The 24,378-nt window shown below is 40.8% G+C and overlaps 2 protein-coding genes across 4 annotated transcripts; both read right to left on the reverse strand.

Moving 5' to 3' along the window:
- Positions 1 to 117: 117 nt before the first annotated feature.
- On the reverse strand, positions 118 to 11,236 carry LOC306837444 (AP-4 complex accessory subunit RUSC2). Of its 2 annotated transcripts, XM_079365134.1 has the most exons (11): positions 11,067 to 11,236; positions 6,599 to 7,928; positions 6,220 to 6,502; positions 5,106 to 6,113; positions 3,867 to 3,943; positions 3,546 to 3,720; positions 3,232 to 3,337; positions 3,080 to 3,126; positions 2,403 to 2,653; positions 1,975 to 2,303; positions 118 to 1,850 (listed from the first exon to the last, which is right to left on the reverse strand). In XM_079365134.1, exons 2-11 carry the CDS (start codon positions 7,871 to 7,873, stop codon positions 1,745 to 1,747), a joined length of 3,657 nt encoding a protein of 1,218 aa, XP_079221260.1. In that variant the 5' UTR covers positions 7,874 to 7,928; positions 11,067 to 11,236; the 3' UTR covers positions 118 to 1,744. The 2 variants fall into 2 exon arrangements, with proteins under 2 accessions (XP_079221260.1, XP_079221259.1); XM_079365133.1 differs by having other exon boundaries at positions 1,975 to 2,653.
- Positions 11,237 to 14,647: 3,411 nt separating this feature from the next.
- scarb2c (scavenger receptor class B, member 2c) lies at positions 14,648 to 24,228 on the reverse strand. 2 transcript variants are annotated; one of them, XM_079364374.1, is made up of 12 exons: positions 23,888 to 24,219; positions 23,084 to 23,241; positions 21,945 to 22,089; positions 21,531 to 21,722; positions 21,287 to 21,378; positions 19,982 to 20,101; positions 19,720 to 19,898; positions 19,505 to 19,623; positions 18,012 to 18,085; positions 16,827 to 16,878; positions 16,487 to 16,639; positions 14,648 to 16,167 (listed from the first exon to the last, which is right to left on the reverse strand). In XM_079364374.1, the coding sequence occupies exons 1-12, from the start codon at positions 24,008 to 24,010 to the stop codon at positions 16,129 to 16,131; spliced, it is 1,446 nt and encodes a 481-aa protein (XP_079220500.1). In that variant the 5' UTR covers positions 24,011 to 24,219; the 3' UTR covers positions 14,648 to 16,128. The 2 variants fall into 2 exon arrangements, with proteins under 2 accessions (XP_079220500.1, XP_079220501.1); XM_079364375.1 differs by lacking the exons at positions 14,648 to 16,167; positions 18,012 to 18,085 and having other exon boundaries at positions 16,500 to 16,639; positions 23,888 to 24,228.
- Between the last annotated feature and the right edge of the window lie 150 nt (positions 24,229 to 24,378).

Consider the following 24,378-nt stretch of genomic DNA (forward strand, 5'->3'; position numbering starts at 1 on the left):
ATGAGTCTGAGAATGTTTCAGGAAGTTTTATATGTAAGTGAAACCAAATATTCTGTACATACTTATAAATTTATTTTTCTATCGCTCTCTCTGTTGGTAACAAGAAGAAGACAGGTAAATATTTTAAGTCTTTATTAAAAGACTCTGATTGTCACCGGGCATTGGAGGAAGGGTTTAGACGTTGAGAAAATGATGTTGGGTGGAATCATTTCACAGGCAAAACATTGAAATTCTAAATATAACAAAGGCAGAGGACACCTTTTTTTGGCTCTTTTTCCCTTCCCTTCTATCTATACACACGGTCTATCAAAATACTGTATATCCTACACACATTGAAATACCTGAACCAGCCACCAGAGGGCTTATTTTTGTGCACAGCAAACACTTCACTGGAAGACATCCTGTCAAGTTTAGCAAACACATTTCACACAATTTAACATTTGTTTCAGAGCATGAAAAACCCTTAAAACCTAACTACAGCTTTACAAACAGTCACAGGAAGTCACAAGACCTAGGAAGCACTAAAGTATGTGCGTTACCTCATGCATCCACATGCTGCAAGAAATCGAGTAGCTAAATTAAACATCCACAGTAACACAAGGCTGGTGTGCAGAATGTTTGGCACTATTAAATGTGTATTGCCTATTTTTTTGATTCATTACGAACATGAAAGATACAACTACTGCGGGTATTAATGTGAGATATGAAAAGTTTTGCACCACAAGAATTTCCAACAGTCAACTGCAGGTCACATTTTATGATTGATACTTACCTATAGGAAATACAAAGGAGAGAAACGGGGTAAGAAAAGCACCTTTCTTTCGGTTATTTTAAAGTGCAATTACAAATAAGGGAATTCATCGGGTTAATTGTTGGAGAAGTGGAACTGATCACCTTTAAGAGCGCGGTCATGAAGCTTGATCTCACAATTAAATTGAGGGCAAACTACAAAAAAAAAGTAGAATTAAAGAACAGTGACCAGGAGATTCTTTTTTAGATCAGGAGTCAGAGAAACCAGGAGCAGGTGTCAGCAGATGTTTGGAAGTACGAACTTAGCCCCGTTATTACTCAGACATGTTAAAGTAAGAAACATTATGCTGACTTTCAACTTAGACATAGCCACAGTGAAATAAGAAGTCTACACTTTTCCAATTTTACCAAAATATTTAAGAACCTTAAAAAAAACCATTTCTTCCTGTTTGCATATAAATAAAACAAACTGATTAAAACTATCTCATGGGATTGGCTGGACATTTTAAAGTTTGATTTGATGCAACAATGTAATTTGCAGTGATGCTACAGAGACTGTAGAGTCATTCAATCCCCCAGAGTTAATAGTGCAAACTACGGTAATTCGTTTTTGAACTGGCTGATTTGCTACTAAGATTATGAGAAGGTCACACATTGGTACCAAGGACTCTGAGATAAAAGAGTATGTACAGCAGCCAGGGTTCAGATCCCTTTCAAAAGAAAGGCAACAAGTCTATCAAAATGATTATAAAATGAAAGGATGCTAGAAAAGACACAAAACAACAACATATTGATGACTTTCCAAAGAGCTTATGCAGTGCCTAGCTTGACGAATACAGAACATTGTCACAGCTGTTGATCCAGTGCTTTCTGGTCAGTTCAGCAGTGAGAATGAGCACTGTGTGTATTTTCATGCATTTAGGACTTTTTGTTAGTACAGTAAAAAGGCAAGCCCGCTGCAGGTTTTGTTTTGTTTTTTTTCTTAGCTGTAAAGCTATTTGTCAGGCTGAGATCCTCCCAACTTCAAAGACCTGATGGACTGAGCCAAGAGTCCAAGCTGCGACCTGTCCAAGCGCAGCCACTGTGATGGCCGCTTGCACCTGAGAAATAAATCAAAAAGAAACATAAGTGTTGGATGGAGAGTCATATTGTCTTTTATAAATCTAAGTGTAATATGACACATAAAAAAAAAAAAAAAAAAGTATTATAAAAAAAACCTTTCACCTTCTGGTTTGAGCTCCAACCTGACTCTGAAACACAGTTTCTGCTCGAGTTGAAGTATCAGCAGCTCCAAACAGGTTGGCCCAGCGCAGCCCACCCTGACATGGACTCTCAGCCTGGTCGGCAGCAGATGCAGTTGGTGTCTCATTGTCTTTCTCTCCCCTCCTCTCTTCTTGTCTGCTGTCCATACTTATTTGAGACCAGTTGTCTGCATTATTCTGGCTACAGTCCTCTCCTTCTGCTACACCGTCCATTAGATCCGCCTCTTTTGGCCACCACTCTGGGATAGGAGCTAACAATGGACTCCCGCTTGCCTGGATCGCTCCTCCATCCTGCTTAAAGAGACTCTGAGAAGTGAGATACTGCTGTTGTTGATGCAGCTCAGACTTAAGTGAACTGTTAGTCTGCTGAACACTGCGGCTGTTCTCCACCAGTCTGTCAGCTTGCAGTAATGGCCAACTGGTCACCAAGAGAGCCGAGCACGGCTGAGGTGGGGAAACTGCCGGCTCATCCAAACACAGCTGCCTGTTACGTAGCAGTCGGGGCTCCAGAAGCAAGTTGAGGTCAAAAGGCAGTACAGAGAGAGGCTGCAGCAAAAGCAGCAGCTCCTCAAACAAGGGCCGACACCGATGAAGAGACATGGACAGGAAGCCCCAAGAATGGTAGTACGTTGTCACCACATCTGTTGAGACATAAAAGAATGTGTTTAGTTTTTCAGTATTATTCTGTAAATGTACCGGTGGGAGCACTCCCTTTGTGATTACTGGATAGTCAAGACATTTTGTTGCATTTACCTTCTGGGTTTTTGTGTTTTTGACTGCAATGAAAACGCAAAGGATCAACATGCAAATGTTCATGATGACGATTTTGGCCAAAGTTTGTTGGAAGTTTTTGAAGGAACCTCCGCAAGAAATGAAGAGCTCGCTGGGAGTTCTCAGTTAATTCTGTAGGAAATGTGAATAGTTGTACCACATTTCAAGTCCATTCAATAGTTGTTGACGGATTTAAATATGGACCTGAGACCAACTGACTGAGGGATGTTGCTTTTAGTCATTATAACAGCCTTTCAGTGTGTACAGAAAGTACAGTGAGGAAACTGTTGACTCACCTTTTTGACTCTGAAGGTGACTCAGCCAGAATTCCAACGCTCTCAAGCTGAAAAATAACAAATAATCGACAAAGGATAATGTGAAAAGTATAGTCATTTCTTTTTTTAATTTGGAGAATTATACATATAATAAAGGTCACGTCTGTCCTTACTTCAGCAGGCCCATAATGAAAGCTCTCAACCTCATGCAGGGGCTGCTGAGCTGGGGACATTGCCTGATTTTGAAAACAAGGCTGTGAAGGACCCTGGTGGATGGACCTGAGGAAAAAAAAAAAAAAAGGTTCTAGACACAAACAATTAACCTTAAAACATAATGGCCTACTGCTCCATCAAGCCAAAATGATCAAGTAGAAGCACCAAGACAAATCTCCCCAAAGAGACAATGAAGTGTATTTTATCTCATGATAACGTGTCGTTGTAATACTAGTCGTACTTTCTTTGAGTTTTCATCACTATAAACACGTACCGAGCCTAGTAGAGACTTCCACTACACCCCAGGAGTGGTTGCGTCGTTGCCCGATGATGACATCCAGTTTGTGATCCCTGAGACCGTCCTCCAAAATATTCTGGATTGTTGGACACAAATGTTCCAGGACCAGCCCAGCGATTGTGGGACTTCGAGAGCTGTTACCCAGACGCATCTGTGGCAAGACAATTAAGACACCGTTTATTTCCTTATGAAAGAAAGTCATTTGAATCCGACCTCACAATGTTAGCAGTTATTCTGGCAGTTCTCCATTGAGACGCGCTTCTTTTCAAGCTGCTCGGCTGCTCTGCTGGTTCATACCTTTTCTTCAGGGTCTCTGCTGCTGCCAAAATGAGCCATGATCAAATCCACAGCTCTGCTCACAGCTCTCAGCAAACCTACAAACATCAACATAAAGACGTGTTCATACACTGTGGGCTGAGTAAATGTAACATTGCAAGTCTCCATCTTATGTAATTTATGTGTGTTATTGATTGCTGTGGCAGACTGATTCTTATTAACCTCTTTCCTATAACAGCAAACTTGTTTTTGTCTTTCTCTAACCTGCTTGCTGGAGACAACCTCATAGAATCTTTTAACATGATGATTTGCCCAGAACTGCGGAGAAATTACAAAATGGATTGCCCTGGCAGATGTTTCCTTTTATCACGAGAAAACACTTTTCTTTCTTTCTTTTTTTTTTTTCCACTACACCAACTAGGTCAATGCACAGAGGTATGAGAGGACGCTTTCAAGGTCCATTGTCACAGCACAGGAATGGATATATGAGCATGAAATGAAGATGATGGAGTCCATTTCCCTTTTAAGCAGCGACCCTCATTAGCTTGCTTTCCCTTTTTCTTTCTTCATCTCACGCTGGCTCGCCTCTGCAAATGTCACAGTAAATTCTTAATGCATGTTGATGCGGCCTGCAGGTTTTTCACCACACTGGCTGTTCACCTCTGCTGCCATGTCTCCATCTTTAATCAATCACTGCAAAAGGTTCATGTCTATATAATCAAATATAAAGCCCGTATGGTGGCTCTGAAACAAAAATGGTGAGCTGGGTTGGAAGTCATTAGTACTCTTTCTACTGCATCACTCTCCTTCATGTTCGTCTGTTGGAGCTTGCAGACGCGCACACACATAGGCTACAGAGCAGAAGGCTCAGCCAATCCTGTGCAGGGAGAGATAAAAATAGGTCATGTTTGAGAGGAAGCCCCTTCAGGGTATTGAAGACACTGCTGCAGCACAGTGAGTTTATACTGCTGCTACACGGCTCGTCATTATTTAGACAAACCAATCCAGGCAATTCCAGTCATTACTGTGACTTGGACACTTCTGACTCCATTTGGATTTAAAGCCATATACTGTATTTAACAACTTGTTTTATACAAACCAATGAGGTGTATCACTCATCAATAACCCTTATTCATATAGTGGCCTTTACTTTAGAGTCAGATGCTAAAGCAGGAGAGGTGTCTGGTTGTATTTATGACATCCCTGACTGTGATGTCAGAGGAAAATGGCTGCTATGGGAGAACTGTGCATTTTCCTCACCTCTCCTCTGCAGATGGCTGATAGACATGGACTCATAAGAAGCATCGGGCGAAAGGCAGAACTCAGCAGGCGGCTTGTCACTCAGAATGAGGGATTCGTTGTGCTGACTCTGACTTGGCTTCCCACCGAGCCGAGCACAGTCCGGATTTCGTTGAGGATGCAGACCTGATGCAGCCAAGGAGAGCAGAGAACTCAAAGAGGAGAAAGGAGCGACTGAGGAGAGAGCGGTTGTAAAACTAGCGTGAAAAAAGCCAGAATCCGCAAGAGGTGCTGCCTTCTTTTCCGGTTGTATGGTTGTGGGAGGGGACAGGAACACCTGGAGGTTTGTGTGCTGATTGTCAGTTGTTAGGGGTAAAGTGGGTGGTGTATCAGCGAACACTGAATTGTATGATGTCTGAGACTGACTGGGACTTTTGGCCTCAGTGTTGAAATGGTTCTGCCTTGGAATAAGGTTAATAAGATCTTGGTAGGTGGGGACTTTAGCAAGGCTTTGCTGATTTAGGGTTGGGGTCACATTTGGAAAAGTATTAGCTGGAGTTTGGCCCGAGTTCGGGCTTGTTTTTTCTCCGACTTGAACCAGGTCAGACTTTGTGCTCGTGCAAGTTGGCCTCAGGCTGCTTTTGGATGTACATGGACTTTGGCATCCTTGGCTTCTGTTGGACTGGCTCCATGTGTGTCTGCGTGTGAAGCACTCTGGACTTGGCGTGCAGGTGGAGCAGGTATCTGAGCTGGAAGGAGCCTCCAGGAAGACAGGGCAGGCGCTGCCCATTGGCGAGAGCTGAAGGTTAGTGAAGCATTGACTCCTTTTACCCCTGAACTTAAACCCTGAACTTGATTGGTTGCTACTGGTCTTGCTGGACTTCTGGTTTATGTACTGGTCCAGAAGACAGCCCAAGTGCTGTGTCTGGGGTTTGTCTGCTGGGACCAGAACAAAAGGCTGGATGGGCAGGGAGGTTGGCCTTTGGGCTTTGCTGTATCGAACAACTGCATTTTCCATTGAACATGCTCCTGAGAGAATATTGAGGGACAAAAACAGTCAACATCACTGAGCATCAAACAAAGTGTGTCTATTATTCTAAAGCAACAAAGGGAAACATCATGATAACTACATTACCCTTTATAGAAGAATCATTATCACAGTGCTCCTGGTCCAGAATCACAGATGGTATTGTGGATGTAGAGCTGGTACATTGGCATGTACAGCTATGTGGGCTACACTTTCTGGGGCACATCGAAGAGGCTGTGTAGGAGACATTTTGGATGCTGTCTGTGTGTCTTTTCGTGCAGAAGGCTTGATTAGTGGAGGTGCTGGCTTCTTGGTAATTATAGGCCGGAAACTGCGAGGAGCTGCTCTCTGCAGGGGAGAGCATCTTTTCATTTTGTCTTCCCTCTTTTTCCTGATGGTGATAAAAAGAAAAAATAGTCAATCAATGATTAACCAAACTCTAATCTTACATAATCCTAAGAGAAGATGTGATGTATTACAACGTTACCTTTTTGTTTTCATTTTGTTGCCCTTCTTTCTTATGATCCACACAGTACGTCTCAGAGGGAGCGGCAGGGCTACTTCTGCTCTGAGAGTTCTGACCCTCAGGGCAGCTGATGAGGCTGGTCCAGGCCGGGCTGGGCGACTGGGATGACAGGTCACAACTTACAAGCTTGTAGTACTTCTGGTTGGTCCCCATTGCCAGCGTGTCCTGGCTTTGGAGACAGGCGGTCAGGTCTGATATCTCCAATGAGGAAAGACCTGGGGGAAGGGGCTCTAAGGAGTACAAATTGCAGTTTGAGTCGAGTCCCTGAGGAGACCAGGGACTCGACTCGAACTTGTCCTTTTCTTTTGGGGGAGAGTTAACTAATATGTCGTATGGTCGAAGTTCCTCGGCTGGAGTCTTAGTAACCGGTTGCAAGTTGAGGAACACAGATCCCTCAGCTGACTGGGAGGAGTGTAGAGCTGGACTGCTGAGGTCATGAGGCGTGGCAGGGTTGTTGCTTCGGTTGTACATGGTACAAAAGTTCACGAGGACACCATCGGAGCTGTTACAGGAAGAGTCACTCACGCACTCTGTCTGGCCGTTTGTGAACATCTCTTGGGAAGATTTGGGTTGGCTATGGATGCAACAAGAAACACTATCCTTCAATGTGTCTGAATCCTGCTCTCCAAAAGCGGCGTTGCCAGGTCTGCCGACATGAAAGCACTCCAAAACAGTCCCTTCATTGTCCCAGTCATTCTCCATGTTTCCCGGTGACATACTATAATGCCTGCCACCAATACTCTGAGGCCAGTTTGAGTTTCCATGCAGCACAAAAGAGGAGTCCTCGTGATATTTGTGTAAATTCCCTCCATCGCTGTCTTCATCTTCCTCATCCTCATCCAGCTCGGAGTTTGGTAAGAATGAGTTGTGCAGCCTCAGACTACCTTTTGCTCCAGATTTTTCCATTTTCAGGAGGGAACTCATTTCCTCCGGTGACGAGGTTGAGTCATACCTCCCGCTGCTGTCGCTGCCCCCCTCCTCCTCCGCTCGCTCCTCATTGAGGCTACTGTAGCTGCTGGAGAAATGTTTCCGCCCCCCGGTGAAGGTGTGTTCTCTGATCAGAGAGTCTCGCTCAGGTAGGGATATGGCTCGGGTCAGGCCCGCTGAGCACAGCCGGCCGGGCCTCTTGGAAGAGCTGCACAGGGCCTGGACAGGGAGTTGCCAAGTGGGAAGCTGGACCACGGGGAAGTGGCAGGCGATCAGGGTGTCCCCTGACAGACTGGATGTTCCAATCATGCTGCTGGATGAGGATGGGCCATGGACAGTGTCTCCATGTTTTTGAAATTGAAATCTGTAAGAAAAAAAAAATAGGAAGAATTAAAATAGTCTCACAACTGTCATGCTCCCATCAACAGGTAAAATCACTGTGTGATAATAAACAGAAACCGTTCAGTGCTAGCAGAGACTGAAACGCAAAATGGCAGTGCTCAAAAATCTGTGTTTTTCCAAGAAAAATGTGGAGTGTTTGTCTTGCTGGATGGGAGGGGGGGGCCCTACAGGCAGATAATCCATTTTAAACAAAAACACTAACTGTATCACATTGAACTAACTTCTGAAGGATGCACTCATGAGAATTTAAGATTGCAATAAATAAGTCACAAGTATTGCAGCTGAAAAACACACTTCCTGGGGCTCATTCAACAGTATGGGCATGCTCATGTAAAGATAAAGACACACGTGAGGGATTCTGAAAGGTAAGTCTTATGATAGTGAGAGCGATTTTGTTTACTGAAATCAAAGATACAATTAAGGGCCTTTTAAGTTTTCATTTATTTATTTACTTCGCATAGAAGGCCATGGAGTGTTGTTTTAATGCATTCTGTAAATGTTCTCTGGAAAAGACTTGTTGTTTTTGCTTGCATAATGTGTTTATGTTGATCTGTTGATCATTAATTCCTCTCAGCTGTGAATACAACCATCTTAATGCCTCAGGGACCTAATTACAAAAAGAATGCATGTTTAGTTCTGGATTAAAGAATCCCCGAAAGAATAAAAGAAAGATGAAGCACATCTGCGAGCAGAGTACGTTCCTTCGCTTCACACTGCTGGTCCTTTAGTCAGAGTCCTGCTCGAGAGTCTGCTTTTGGCTCTCAGCACAGCCTCCTCTCCAAAATTCAACCATGAAAAAACCCCTCTCTCTCTCTCTCTCTCTCATACTCTGCTTCGCCCAACCTCAGTCACTCAGCCGCTCTGTAACTAGGGCAGCTGCCCTGCAGAGATGCTCCGCCGGCACTGCTAGGAGTAAATACATTTTCCCATCAGTTCAATTAATTTGAAAGTGCTCTGCCATATTCACTCCTGATTTTAACAGCCATGACGCTTGCAACAAAAACCAGATAAAGATAATAATGATCATCATCCTTACAAGAGATACAACAGGGTATATTGTAAGGTAAAATACAGGTGAAAAACTAAAGAAAGGTAAAATAAACCAAAATGAATAAACAAAGTTACTAAAGACAGTACTGGTAAATATATATGTTGCCAGTATACAACCATCCACCACTTTCAGATGTTTACCTTCAGCAGTATTTCATCCTCTGAGGTTTAAGTCCTGAATTGAAGTGTTGTTCAGAAAATGAATATTTGATGCAACCTTCCCCATCTTAAAGGAATGTTTGAGGCTTTAAGTTGTACTGTACATCAGTCAGACATGAGGTCAGGTTGCTGTGTTACTCTCTGGGCATACTGGGAAAAACAGCATCTGTTGTGGATGACCATAAAGACTTAATCCTCTTTATCATCAAATCTCTTCAATAAACAACTTCCTTTTCAAGGCACAAAATGGTAAACAAATCTGTAGTGTGCTGTCGGTGTTTATCATTGATAAAATACAATTCTATGTTGTGGGCTAATTATACCGGTTTTTAGTTTTGGCACAGTATTCTCTTCTTCTCACCTGTAACTGAAGATGTGAAAGATTCTAAAAATCTGCTTCAGGATAAAACATTTTTATAATAGACAGTTTTCATTTTGACAGCTCAGGTCTTTTCAGCATTAACCTGTGTTGGTAGTTATTAGTTTGAATGGAAGTTGACATGTTCTTGGCTCAGCACGTTTATATCATGTAAAGGCAAATTCAGTCCAGTTTTCATTTCCACGAGTTTTTGTTTTTTTAAAAACCTGTTTGCATGAATTTCATACTTTTCATTTCTTACTTAGTATGACCAGATATGATGTAATCAAACTGCAATATTAAAAAACCAAAACGAAACTAAAAGTAAAAGTCTTCTAAAAGAAGTAAAAAGACAAACATTCAACACCTACTTGCATACAAGTGCTAGATAGGAAACTAATCTTTGTTTTATGGATGACACTCAGAAGGGAGAGGAAAAAGGCTTTTAGTCACAGGGTTGGTGTTCTGTCCTTGAGCGAGACACCTGAGTCCACAACTGCTCCCAACATACATGGAGGTGTGAGGAATGAGAGCAAGCACTTTTAGAAGAAACTGACTTTAACTAGTAAACACTGGTTATTACAGGCAACTATAGCTAGTAGAATGAACATTAACATATCATCATGAGACCACAAACATTGTCTGTAGTATTCTACTTTTATTATGAGAGATAATTTTACACCTGCAGGGGTTGGAATGCATTGATCTGGTTGGATTCTGTCCTTGTCTATTGTCAACAGTTCGATGGTTCAATACCGCAGGAAAGTAGGCCACTCTGACTGAATAGTCTTCTGCAGAGGACTAAAAAATCTACTGCAAAGCGGATATCACTCTTGCTCAGTCATTTACAGCTCACATTGTCTGCTGAACTTGCCTGTGGTCTGCAGCACACTGAGATGGTTGTGATTAAGTGAATCATCGCTCTGGAAATGTCTGTCAGGTCAAGTCAGTCAGCTCATATAATGAATGGGACAGTGGGGTTTTGTGGGGGCAAAGAGTCCAGTTAAGTTGATGTCCTGGTTTGAAAAAAAAAGACAGCTTGTTATCAGTGATCGGTTCAGTGCAATGGAAAAAAACCAAAACATGAATACAGCTCATATTTGTCTGAACACTCCTGAGGAGAATGTCAGATTTGATTTGAAGTTTGACCTGTGTAACAGTTATTACAATGTAGTTAAGGACAAATACAGTATGTGCAATAAGGAAAGTCATGGATTACAGCTGTTTGCTACTATAAAGACAGTAGGCGGTTGGTTTACAAAATAAAATGTTCCAAGTGTGGCTAAAGTGGGACAACATGTTAGACAACATGAGACAGCGTGCACACATGCCAACAGAACCACCCATGCGTGCCAGTAGCATCCCTATGTGTCTCTCTTCCACACATACAGACACAGATTTACACCTTAAGTACAAAAAAAGGAGAAAACTGAATAATTGACTCACAGCAAAGTAGCTAATGTAGCCTACATGCAAAAGACCACCGCCATCATCACTGAATTAGCTGATAAACATTTTAGTAAAACAACCTACTTGAAAACAATCGTCCGTCAAAGGTGATCCATTCTCTTCTTCCAGGTCTTTCTTATGAAAGTACGTGCTTGGGTCCAAAATCTTGCAATCAAATAATTTGTGAAATAAATCATGCGGAAGAGCGTCTTTGCTTGGATGCAAATGATGCAGGATACAGCTATGCCAGCTGAATACCTGCGGTGAAATAAATGTCTTCTCCCCAGATTTTATAACTATGACACGATATAACATGACACCGGTCCGACACTGAGGTCCGGACAGACACAGCGAGTCCCCCTACCGCCGCTTCAGCACCGCTCATGCTGATGGAGGTGTGACGTCACGCCGACGTGACCCAATGAAAAAAGCAGAAGCGCCTGCCGCTCAAAGTATCCGAGACACCTGGTAGGAGAGGAGTTCATCAGAAAGCCTTGCTCACTTCGAAGATATGATAAAAATAAACATGAGCAGGCGATTCACTTATGGCCTATTATTATATTACCAACACATTTTTTGTCCTGTATTTTTGGATCACAAAAACATTATCAATAAAATCATCGTGGTTAACGCTGCATATTTTGAATACAAATTGACTCTTTTTGTAATTTTTACGTTTTTGATAAAAAAAAAAAACAACAAAAAAACGTCTGCAGACTGATGTTCATTTTGATATTAGAGCCCCGTTTTACATCATTAATTGTCTATACATTATGAATACAAAATAAACCCGACTTTTATACTGCCTTTACAGCTATTGATTTAGATTTTAAAACAGTTCACTGATGGTACTTTTTCAAATAAAAAATGTGCTGGATATTTCTACTGGCAACGCTCAAATAAACCTGGTTCATATCGCCCTCTAGTGGTAAAACTGCATTGTAAATCTGTACATTTTTAGTTCTTTACGTATTTTATTGGTAATGCTGCCAATATTTTGAAATTCATATTTTAATTTTGCCGTGTTGTTGTTTTCTATTGTGTTTGACTTATAGTCTGTTTAATGTGATTATAATGCTGATGTTGTCCTTGTATATTTTGCCTTTCTATCATAGTGGGAAAAAAAGGTAGCAAAAAACATCTTGAGGTAGGGGCCTGGCTCCTGGACTATATGTACTCCTGTTGCAAAACAGATATCCCTTTTAGGGAAAGTTGAATTAATCTGGGTGTGATCTGAGTCGTAATCTTATTTTTTCATGTCCAACCCTGAGTTAACATGTAACAGGTTAGGTTTAAGCAAAAACATAGATGACAGTTTCACCAATCTCTGCCATTTGTTAGGCTAAATGAAAAGATTTATATTCTCAGGGTTATCAAAATAAAAAAATCAGAATCTTCTTCTTTTTTTTTTTACCAGCTTACCTTCAATTTCTTTTTCGCAACTTTTTCGTTGCATCAAAAGATTTTTTTTAATTTGACATAAGTGGTTAACAAAAAGACAATACAACCTCTGAAAAAATATTAAAATATTTATATTTTCACATTATGTACAAATAAATAATATAAAAAAAACAAGTACCAATAAAGTCAGAGCACCTCACACACTTTTTGGAAAATTATATTTTCTTATGAAAAACATCACATTGATACATCCTGTTTGATGTCCTGAAGAATCAGTGTAGCACTGGATGGAGCCAGTTGACTCTTTATGAGGAAAAAGACAAAACTTATAGCAGGGTTATCTTTGAGAGGCTTTGGTCCAAAAGGAAAAAGTTTGTCTTGTAGACAGTCACCCTGATAGAGATTTTTTTGTGTTGTCCAAAAAGGAACAGATTTTTTTCCTGTAAAGATAAGGAGCAACTTTATTGCAGCAACGGACTTTTGCCATGCCATGCAAAATGCATGGGGACTTAATTTTAAAACTACACAAATGCAACAAAGAGATGTTATTACATTAAGTCTGTGCAAAATAAATAAAGGAAAATTATTCTTATTTTGCTGTGCTATGAAATTATAGTTGAATGAATGTGATTGATGTTGAAAACGTCTTTGTCAACATACCTGCAGTATTTGGTGCCACACTCTAAGTTTTCTTTGCAGGTGGCACCCACAGGCTTCATGCTGTTCCATCTCCACAGAAGAGAACGTTTGGTACGCTGGACCAAACCTCTCCAGTCTTCTGTTACAGGTTTAGAATAGACCTGTAGGGGAAAATCCAATATCCTTAAAGAACTGTGGCGAGCTTCATGCTGTATGGTAATAAAATCAAAATGCATTCATATCAAAAGCTGTGGTGCTATCTAATATCATTAAAGATATTCAACTTACCTGAAATGCACAGATGAGAGACAGGACAATGGAAAGGACAATCAGTTTTTCCTGGAAGGTCCTCATGGTGTTTACTGATCAAGCTCAAGAGAGAAGTTACTCTGCGTAGGGGCTGGTCTGTTGTTTCAAGCCACTTATATCAAACTCTATAACTAGGTTTGGGAGGAGCCATCATTTCAAAGATATGAAAGATTAATTCCCTTATTTCTACAATAATGACAATGGCTGAGGCTTGGCAGAGAAGCTTGTTTCAAATCAGAGCCAAAGATGCAAGTCTGTTTGAAGAGAGGTGTCTATCAGTTTTATAATAACAATGAGCAAAGGTTATCTGCAGGGATCTAAAGTACACTTTAACCTGCTAATTGAGGACAATTCCACGTCGGAGGCAAAACTTTTTCTTGTGTCATAGCTAGAAAAAGTATCCACCCACTTCCATTGAGTCTGCTATTTCAGAATCATTTTAGCCCGAGTTCTCAATATCATTTAAACCTAAAAAAATTAAAGAGAGTTTAAAGCTTAAAAGGGTGAAATTGTAACTAACATATCATTCAGTTTACAGCCTTTTAAAATCATCTGTAACTGTAAAAAAACAAAAAACAAACCCATCTAAATATATTTCAAGATTAGGCTACCAACTAGCTCCAACCACACAGCAGCTAATATTACCATTCAACCATACATTACAATTTAACCACTAATTTAACATCAGTGAGTAAATTCAAATCAGAATTTAACTCACATGCAGTTAGTTAAATATTTCTCAGGCATTTTTACTTCATCTTGTGATGCTTTCATATATTGGCTATTACAACTTTCTAGATGCCGCTAATTAGCTCGTGACTTTTATTGTTTTAGATTTTCAAACAGCTAGTGCTTAATATTTAGTGCTAATGTTTTATGAGACATACTGTCAGTATATTGAAGCCAAAAAGTTTAAAGTAAACAAGAAATCTTGTGATGCGTAATTAGAAAATAGCTGTCTTTACAATGCGTCAGGTTAATGCCTAAAGCTAACACCTACAGTGTTGCAGTAGGTAAAATCCATCTTGGTCTCAAGACCAGTCTACAAAAACTTTTTTAATTGGTCTTGTCTTGGACTCTGACTGGGTACTCCGTATTTTAAATGAAGGCAGGTCAAGACCCCCACTGACAGGTTATTTCTCCAAGTCATTAGTTTGATGAGAGGAAAAATGCCTCTTTCTAAAAGTAGAATAACTTCAATACAATTCCATTTTTGTCTACCGGTTAGTCGTAACCTTCCTGGTGTTTTGGTCTAAGTGAGTGTGGTCTTGACTACAACACTAGTGCACTTCATGACGGAGGGCACTGAACACACCTTTAGAGAATATGAAGCAGATTTATTAGAGTTCAGGCAAATGACAACGTGCCAATGTAAGATATACGAGCTGTTCTAAACATGGATATCGTAATAACACAGGATGTTGACAATATTCTCTTTTTAGTATAAAAAAGGACCATAAAAAAAGATCACATAGACATAGTCAATTGCGTGTGTGAAGGAGTGGTTACAGTACGAGTTACAAACAACACACATAGAAGTTAAGTTCTGGTCAGTGCTGGACAGAGATTTTGCTATTTATGTGATGTGTTATGTGATAAAATGCTTTTGACTTGCAAAGTTTCACCACCTATCATGGATCATTTCTAGTGGTTAAGTGAGAAACACAAGTTTCTATTAGTATTTGTCAGTAGTTCCACTAGCACAGTGTTGTTTGTACACTGACTCGATCAGATTTTCAGTACAAATATAAACCCACACACTCGGTAACATTTTGGAATTGAGGGACAGAAAATATGTGCATTCACACAATCATGTGACAAGAGAGAAACCTTAACTTTATACTGTTTTGGTTGAAGTAATATGATATTGTTATTTCACATATTTTTACAGGTAATGTGAGTTACAGGATTACCACTGGAGGACATTAAGGAGTTCATGCTATTGTGATGAGTCTGACGCAGCTCATGAAAGACGCACACTTCAGACAATGTTAAAACCATAACGATTAAAAGGCAGTGACAATATTTTCTGTACTTTGCTTATGCTTGGCAATAATGCAGAAAAAAAGATGAAACATTGATGTTATGAACTCTTTCAAACTGAAGGACAATTTCCGTTCTTTGAATCAGCAGTGAACACTTTTCTAGCTACAACCTCGACTGAACTCTGATGGTCACTCTCCTTATAAAAAAAAAATAAAAAAAACATAAGCAGACATGATAACCTCTTCATTATTTCACACATTTCACAGACATACAGACACACGCGCACATACTCACACACTACCACGCACACACTCCAGAAAGAAGCAATTCTTGCACAAATATATGGGCTTTGTTTAAATAGCTACGCTAATTTTATCTTACATTCCTGGAGGACTCAAAAAGTGACTCACCGGACAGTTTTAAATTCAACTTAAATTATATCTTTAGTTAAATGACTCAATCTCGTATTTATATTAACTCAAAGAACTTGTTCACGTGTTTAAGTTAAGAGGGGAAGATCAACGGAATTTAAGATCTGATTAAAAACAACAACAGGACTTCAGCATAATACAAAAATGAGTTGAAAAGGAAGCATTGCCCTGTAACAGGAACAACACAAACAGAGGACACTGCTCCTTCACTTTGTTTCTTTAGACCATTAGAAAAACAAAAACAAGCATGATGAAAACTTGCATTAAAACGTTAGTGTAAAAAAAAAAAAAAAAAAAAAAAAACTTATGTGTTCACAGATTTCTTTAGAAATGTTGAATGATACTGAGAACGTGTTCATCCTTTCACTTTGTGTTTGGTGCTACGATGACAGAAGGGGCTGCCGCTCAGCTTCAGTGCTCTGAAAAAGGACAACAAACGAGACAATGACGAACAAATAAGTCTTTATGCATGATCTTATGTTAAATAAATGCTTCTGTTTTTAATGTGTCTTGCATGGCACTGTCCAAAAGTATAGCTTCTGATCGACCAGTGTTTACAAAAGAAGCACTATTCTGTTCCTGGATGAAGAAAAATGCATAATGTTCTTTTGAACATTTCTTGTTTGTGTCTTTTTTTTTTCATTGCTTCAAATACAACAGATTCATCCTTAATGAAGATTATTTATTCACCTAACCTCCAGTAATGAAAACCCATTCATGACTATCTGAAGTGCTCACCTCAGGGACTTTCTGCCGACACATCAGGAACATAAAGACCACACCCAGAATGATGCCCACACCGATCAGCATGAATGGGATGTTGTCCACAACATTCTCCTGGGTAACAATTGACTTCAGCACTTTAGCCGATGTGTCGTCGATGACAACGCTCTGCGAGGGAGAGAGGTTGAAGGTCGTGGTTCATTTTTGAATGAGCTTAATTAAATACACAGAGTCATGTATTATTTTTTAGAAATGTAAGCATAACAACCACGCTACAAAAGGATCACCTGCATCTCTGCGGGTACAAATGTACAGCATGTAACTTAACGATATATCAGAGTGTGTGTTTATGTACCTCATTGAGATACAGCACCGGAAAAACCACGGTCCTCACGTTCCCTGTTTGACTGAAAGGAAGAAAAATATAAACAATAATATTAAAAATCAAACAAACTAATGATCATGTGTAGCTTTACAGAAGACACAAATAAAAGACATACAGAAACAAAAAAACAACATTTAGAACATTTTCTGGGCATGCTGATTAGTGGGATTATTAATATACATGCAGAACTATTAAAAGTTTTGTTATTGTATTGTTATCGTAATGTTATTCATGTTTTTTTTCTTTTCTTTAAGGTTGTCGATTTAGAGATAAATCAAACAGTGTAATCCAGACAACACATGTGGTCACATGAGACACACATTTTGAAATGAAAAGATGTCATCCGTTAAGTCGATGTCCTTCACTGTTGAATGTGAGGTGGGAGTACTGTACCTACATTCCCCCTAAAATAGCACCTTTCTAATGCTTCAGGAGGTCTGATTGGACACGTCTGAGCTTTGATCCGTCAGAAGGCATATGTCATATGTCGATCGAAGCTCTGAGGTAGTCATACAGCTGTTAGCAGCTGATCTGACTTTTGCAAACACTTCAACAAACCTTACATTTCAACTTCTTCTTTTTTTTTTAACATTTCTAAAGTAACATGTCCTTTGATTACAGCCTGTTGTGGGAATATTTGGACTCTGTCACATATTAAAAACTGCACGCACTCTCTTCATACTACTGCGGCGTGGCATCACTGTCGCTTTCAGCTTTTTTTCACTTTCACTGTACACTATTTGGTGCCAGTCTTATCTTTCAACTAAGAAGAGGAGTGTATTCAACCGAAGAGCATGCATGACAATGACAGACGAGAGACTGGTCGTCTCAGCGATCTGTACCCTCACAACCTTTAGTGGCAGGTGAGCCCAATCGTTTAAGCAGCCGTGTAGTTTGGTTTCATGTTCTGTCTGGACTCCAGATTATATCGCTGTTTGTTTCCTTCAGATGCCAAGAACACACATAACAAGGTCTGTCCAAAAGTCCACTCATACTGATGATGGTGGCACAGGTGTGTTAAAGTATCTTACTGGCAGCTCTCCCTGCTCTAAGGTAGTCAGACAGCTATTACAGGCTCATTAAAGGCAACATGCACGACGGAGGGTGTTCATGACACAAGGGGAAGACACTGATGAAAGCAGAGGTTCTGAGTACCTGAAGGTGGAATATTTCTCCACATAGACGTTGATCTGAAGTCGTTTTGCTGCTTGCAGGACAATCCCTGTGAGCTTGAAAGACATGAAACTTCAATAGGAAGACATGGCTGAAGAGAACCACACTGACTGTGAGAGCACACGTCACTCCAGATGAACAACGCAGGCCTCGGCGTTGCACGTTCACTACGGCGCATCGTCTCACCGCTACACATTTTTGCTGAATATCTCAATGCGGCTTGCAAATAAATCAAAGGCCAGGAGCTTGCAGAAAAAATGGTTTCTTCTACCTATAAAGTGAAAACAACAAGGCACTATCCAGTAGTTACAGCAGAAGGTTCTGGACTTTGGTCAGTTATGATCTGATGCAGCGCAACAGGGAAGATGATAACGTGGGATGAAGGGGCAAAACAGCTTTCATGCACTGATTTCAACCTGTGGTGAACCCACTGCCATGTTCTTCTCAAGGAATATTTTGTCTTTTTCTTGCATATCAATCCTTACTTCAGGCGGTGGCTCTCAGACGACAGCTGAAACAGACTCGATGATGTGAAGACACAAACATACATGAAGGAGTTTAACAGTGAGAGAGAGGCTAGACTTTCTGTTTTTGTCTTCGTGGTGTGTCTCCCCTCTGGACCACAATGACAATTACACGCTACAGTCAGAAGGAATCATTTACCGGTAATAGATGGACTATGACAGCATTTACAGGAAGCGTTTCCTTGTTTTTGACCTAAGACTGGATTTTAAATATGTTTTAGCAATATCTTTTACGTTCATGTTTCTAAACCAAAGGAGAACTGAATCTAAATATCACCACAGACACAAATCACTGCAAAGTAGAGTAAAAAGTGCAGCATTTCTCTCTACCCAGTGTCTCCTTCTCACGGGAGTAAAAGTTCAGTGACACACTCCACTCCTGGGAATGGTTTTTTTTTTCCCCTTTCAGTCCGCTTCCCCTAATCGTTGATTGACAGTATAACACATGATAAGGGCCGTTAGAGATTATCTGTGGTGACAGCTTTGTTCCACGTACCTCTGAACTAATTTTTAACTTCAGCTTAAAAAAAAACAAAACTCTGCTTCCTGTCTGCTTGAACTGATACGGTTGAGACTGTTCGCCATCTAGTGGTGAACATGGTTTACTGTCTGTTAGATTTCATATCTGCGGTCTAAGGGCGTTCTCATGGTAAATACGTGTTATCATAAAAACATGGCTGTGTAAAGGAAAGTGCTGCATACACAAATGTTCACGTTTAAACTGCAAGAATGGATGTTTGAAGTGAAATGGGCGACGTCTTGTGTCCAGAAATGAAACTTTTGAGATGGAACATATTTGAAAATTCATTGTTTTTGTGTTTTAGAGGAATTGGAAATATTCTTAGAAGTTGTCAAAACTAAGAGAAGTGAATTGTACACGAAACATGGAAACATGGAACTGTGGAAACATGTTTTCTGGGGAACTTCAGGATTCAGAGATGACGTTCCTACCGGATGGATGTCAATAGAAGTCTGGTGCAGCTCCTTGCTCGGCCTCATGCCAAACACACCTTCAATAAATGTCTCATCTGCCTGGTAGAAGTGTGGTGACGACATGATGATGGGAGCGCCTACAAACACAACAGATCCTGTCAGAATCGAGCTCGGCAAGCGCAGTCGTGACGAAAGAGCTTTTCTGAGAGAAAAACAAAGACTCCACTTCCCACCTTGTTTACACACGCTGACGTTCAACACGCCGGAGCCCATGCAGTTCCCCGCGGGGACACAGAAGCCCGTGTTGGCTGGGTTCACGGTCATATTGGCGAAGACCTCGCTCGGGGGACTGAAGCGATACCCGGCGATCCCCTTCACTGACACATCCTCCTCGAACACAGCGTACAGAGACCTTTGCAACAGAGTCAAACGTTGGTTCATATTTACAGGCACAGATAAGTCCTGCAAAGCGTTTCTTCCTCAGTGCTCACTCACCTGCAGAGGTCGGAGGAGAACATATAGAGAATCTCATCCTTGTTGACGACCGGGTGGAAAGATGCTCCGTTGGTTCCATTGATCATATTGCACTCATCAGACGTCCACCATGTTAAATTGCTGCACACACAAAAAATTAGGAGGAGTTTTTTTGGGGGTTATCATCAGATAAAAATTGGATCAGTTTTAGGCATGAGCAATGTCTACGACTCGAGCGTTCATCATTCTGTGTTTGGAGCTACAGACCTGAAACGTCGGGAGGCGAGACCTGCTGCTGCTGTGAAATACATTTCTTGACATGGCTTGGTTCAGTAAATGGACGACGGAACTTCATAAGTCATTGTTAATGTTGGCCTCACTACTGAGTGATGTCTTACTGTTATCACTCACACGAGGCAATCCGTACCGTGCCCAAGCACGCTTCACCCCTCAAGTCCAGTTCGTTTGTGTGAGTGTTGTGATCCGTGCTCAAGCGTGGTAGACTTTGTGCACGAGCACCCTGAGAGCCTTCATTATGGAGAAACGCAGAGTGTTCTGGCTTTTTCTGACTGAACATGAATCAACATCAGCCATAAAGTAGCTGCCATGTGCTCCGATGTACAGACGCAGACCTGACACGGCTCTTTTCTCCCTTTTTTTTTATCCCCCCCGAGTCAGCCCGCCTCGTAAAGCCACGCATGTGCTGTATTACAACATGATATAAAAGAGGTAACCGAAGGTCAGCGAGGGAAGGGGGGGAGGGGGGGATGTTTTAACAGAATCTTTATCAAGACAGTGACAGGTCAATAGAAACCAAATATATTCACAGTGTGATCAATCGTCAATCAAAGGGCACTCAGTTCCGGAGGGGTGTAACACGGAAACAGTTAGACACTTTTCCTCAGGGGAATGTTAGAAGAAAAAAAGAGAGAGAAAGATCGTATAAAAACGAAGATGCCTGTTTTCCACATTTAAGTGAGACATTATGATTAAGCCCTTTAAGACTTTCAGCCTCGGAAGGAGACAGAGAGTGCACTGTTGTTATGCTGTATGCGGGACCACCAGTAATACAAAGTCAAAGTTCAACACCGCAGCTCGAATCAACTTATTGAGGTTACTTATAAAAGCAGGATTACTCAAAACATGAAACAAGAGCATGTGATTTTTTTTTTTTGTAATGTTATCATCAAACAAGCCTTGTTTACATTCCTGTCAAGTACTGTTGGAGTCTTTGTGTAATGAAACTCTAATCCAGTTCAATGACATGTCATCAGTCACTATCACTGTCTCTCTTCTCATTTTTATCTGGTTAGCGAGGGTGATTACCTTTCACCATTCCACGTATCCACTCTGGCGAAGTCCTTGTAGTTTTCCTGGCCGGTGAAGAAAACATAATCACCATCGTTGGTCGCGTTGGCCTGTGAGGAAAAAAAAACAAACTCATTTCAACAAACAGCTCTTACACCAGACAGAGTTTAAAAATGTCACAAGTGAATTGTATTCATGAGGAAACCCCTGGATCGCTGTCAGCTCAAAGAAAACAACGACACATCACATGTTTCAATTATACCTTGTAGAAAAGTCCAAAAATATCATCCAGATCGGGTTCGAAAGCTCTGAGGGCTTTAAGCAGACTGTCTTCGTATCCCCACAGCAGCTGACCCACCGTGCGGGTGGTGAACAGGCCCGTGTCGGTAGCTCTCATGTAGGAGGAGATCAGGTTGGATACGACAGAATCGTCCTTGAATCTATCCATCACCGACTACAAAGAGACAGAAGAGATGAAAACAAACGGGCTGTGTGAAGCACTGAGTAAAGAAAGAGTCCATAGCAGGATGAATCATTTCATTCAATGTGTCCCATTACAGAACTGTGTTCGTTTGTTGCTGCTTAATGAAATAATTGTGTTGACAACTAAATCATACACTAAAACGTCCAATTACACATTACCAACACCAGTAACTGATGCATGTCTTGGACTCACCACAGCCGGGACGTTGACGGTCCTGATGAGCTCGCTCTCTGGACCTCGGGACATGTTGGGCTCAAATATGTACGTTTTAGTGTTGACCGACGCGACTTTAGTGCCATTACTGTTGAAGTTGACCTGCTCCATGGGCCGGTACTCTCTGTGTAGGACGATGACATTTCACGTTACTTTACCTGCAGGACATGCAGCTCTGACTTCAGAGAGAATGTTACTGTTGACTGATTCGAAAACTCAGAGACACAATGTCAATCTATTCGGTTTACATATATGATGATGCCATTAGAAAAGGTTTCCTCGTAAGATATTTTACTTCCTGTTTAAATTCATGTGACTGCTAAAAAACCCCCACAAAAAACAAAACACAAATCTGAATCTTTGCAGATGTTGAGCAACAGAGTCAGCTGGAGGGATGCATCACGCACAGATAATGAGGGAGCATGAAACTCTTCCCCAAACCGTGAAAGACTATCACCGAAATCTTTAGTCCCCTTGTGAGACACGTTGGTATGCAAAGCTACTATAACAAATGTAAAAAGGGGAAACTAAATGTATTAAACTACCCAGAGATGGGATGACATCATATCCATCCACGGACAAAAGACTTTAGCAAAAAAAAAAAAAAAAAAACTCATTTAAACCTTTAGGACTGCTTTTCTTTTTTGCTGCTTCGGTGTATTAACAGAATTTAGCCCGTCTAACTTTGTTGCTCTAACTCTTTAAACGTCACACCCTTAAAAGAAAGGCCATTATCCAAGAATATGATCCAAAGCATTAAAATAATTGATTGCAAGAATGCTTGATAAATATTTGATTCATTCGAAGATTTGCACTCTTGTCGTCTTGACTGATTCAAACATTTAGTATTACAGTGTATGTAAGTATGTGGCGTCTCTCTATCCTCTTTGTCTTCCAGTTAATTTAATCATCGGCTTTCCGGCACACGTCTACCTTGAGCGACAGAAGGTTCTGTTTTGATCATATGAATCGTAAATTTGCAAGCTGAAACTGGAGGGTAGGAGACGAAAAAACGTTCATTCTCACCAATAATGTTTGTAGACCTGTATATAAGTGGTGTCTTAGTTCTAGTTTCTTGAACCATGACATTTTCACTCTTGTTTCCGTTCTGCTCTCACCTGTATGTATATGGTCCAACCTCCACCACAGCAGGCCGATCTCCATCCAACACCTCCAAGGGATTGGTCACATTAAAGAAGTAAAACTGCATGTAAATTGGAGCTGGTGGATTTTCCCAGGCCTTGAATGCTTCAGTACCATTCTTCAAAACGATTTCCTGTATGGGACAAAGAGCAGTGGGTTACCTTGTTCTACACAGTAAAAAGAAAAAGAAAAAAAGGCATGACTCCAGACGAGTAATCTGCTGCTGACTTGGCTTTCCTCCCATCATATGACAAAGGCACTGCTGCATGGTGAAATCACCATGTGGGTTAGCTGTCTTTAGAGGCCAATTACTTTCAGTTCCAAAAAGGGCCTAAGAAGTATATAACAATCTGGGGGTAGACTGAATGTCAAAGGAGACTATGCATATAATCCAGTCTTTTAAACAAAGGGCCATTATCATAGCTATCATGTCAAAACATCAGCAGGCAGCTCACTTAAAACACCCCACCCTTCCTGCAAAATCCTGTTTTAAATCGGTAGTTTTACTCGACGTTACTTATACAACCAGTCACAATATGTTTTAATTGAGAAGTATTTCCACTTTAATGACACTCTCATAAATGTAAGGCTTACGTAAAACTTACAAATTGTAATTACGCTAAAGTGGCGCAAATACAGCGCAGGCTGCCTTTGATGTTTTGGTCTAATGAAGCTCGCCATCATTAGCTGTATCCTAAATGTTCATCGTCAGTTAATTTACTGTACAGTAGGAGATTACCTGACATATAAATGTTATCATAAAAGCACTGCTTGCTTACCTTTTCAACCACCGACTGTAGAAAGTGAGGAAAGACGTTCGACAAGACCAAAGAAATACCCAGGATCAAAAATAGTATAGAGACAACTCCAGTGCTGTAAATACAACATGATTTCAGTGGCATGGTGATACAGCAAACTGATATTATGTGTAAACAAGTGTTGCCTTCACTGACATTAGATACAGTGCGTGTTTGTTTTGATGGTCGAGGAACTTCTCTAAGGAACAAAGACACACATCCGGTATGAAATAATAACCTTTCAACACTTCCGCTTTCTCTCACATGTCGGCGTCTTCACGAAGCATTCACCCATGACGACAATTAAACCTTGATTTGGTACAACAAATTGAATTAGAAATGTTTTATATCCATTTGCAATAACTGTGTGGGTTCCCTTACATCGTTTAGACAGAGTATGAATAAATATGTTTCCACTTGCGCGAGTTGTTCAAGCCCAAATGTCGGGCAGTTATCTTGGAGATGTGGATGTC

Source organism: Symphodus melops (assembly GCF_947650265.1).
Source record: "Symphodus melops genome assembly, chromosome: 16".
Lineage (NCBI taxonomy): Eukaryota > Metazoa > Chordata > Actinopteri > Labriformes > Labridae > Symphodus > Symphodus melops.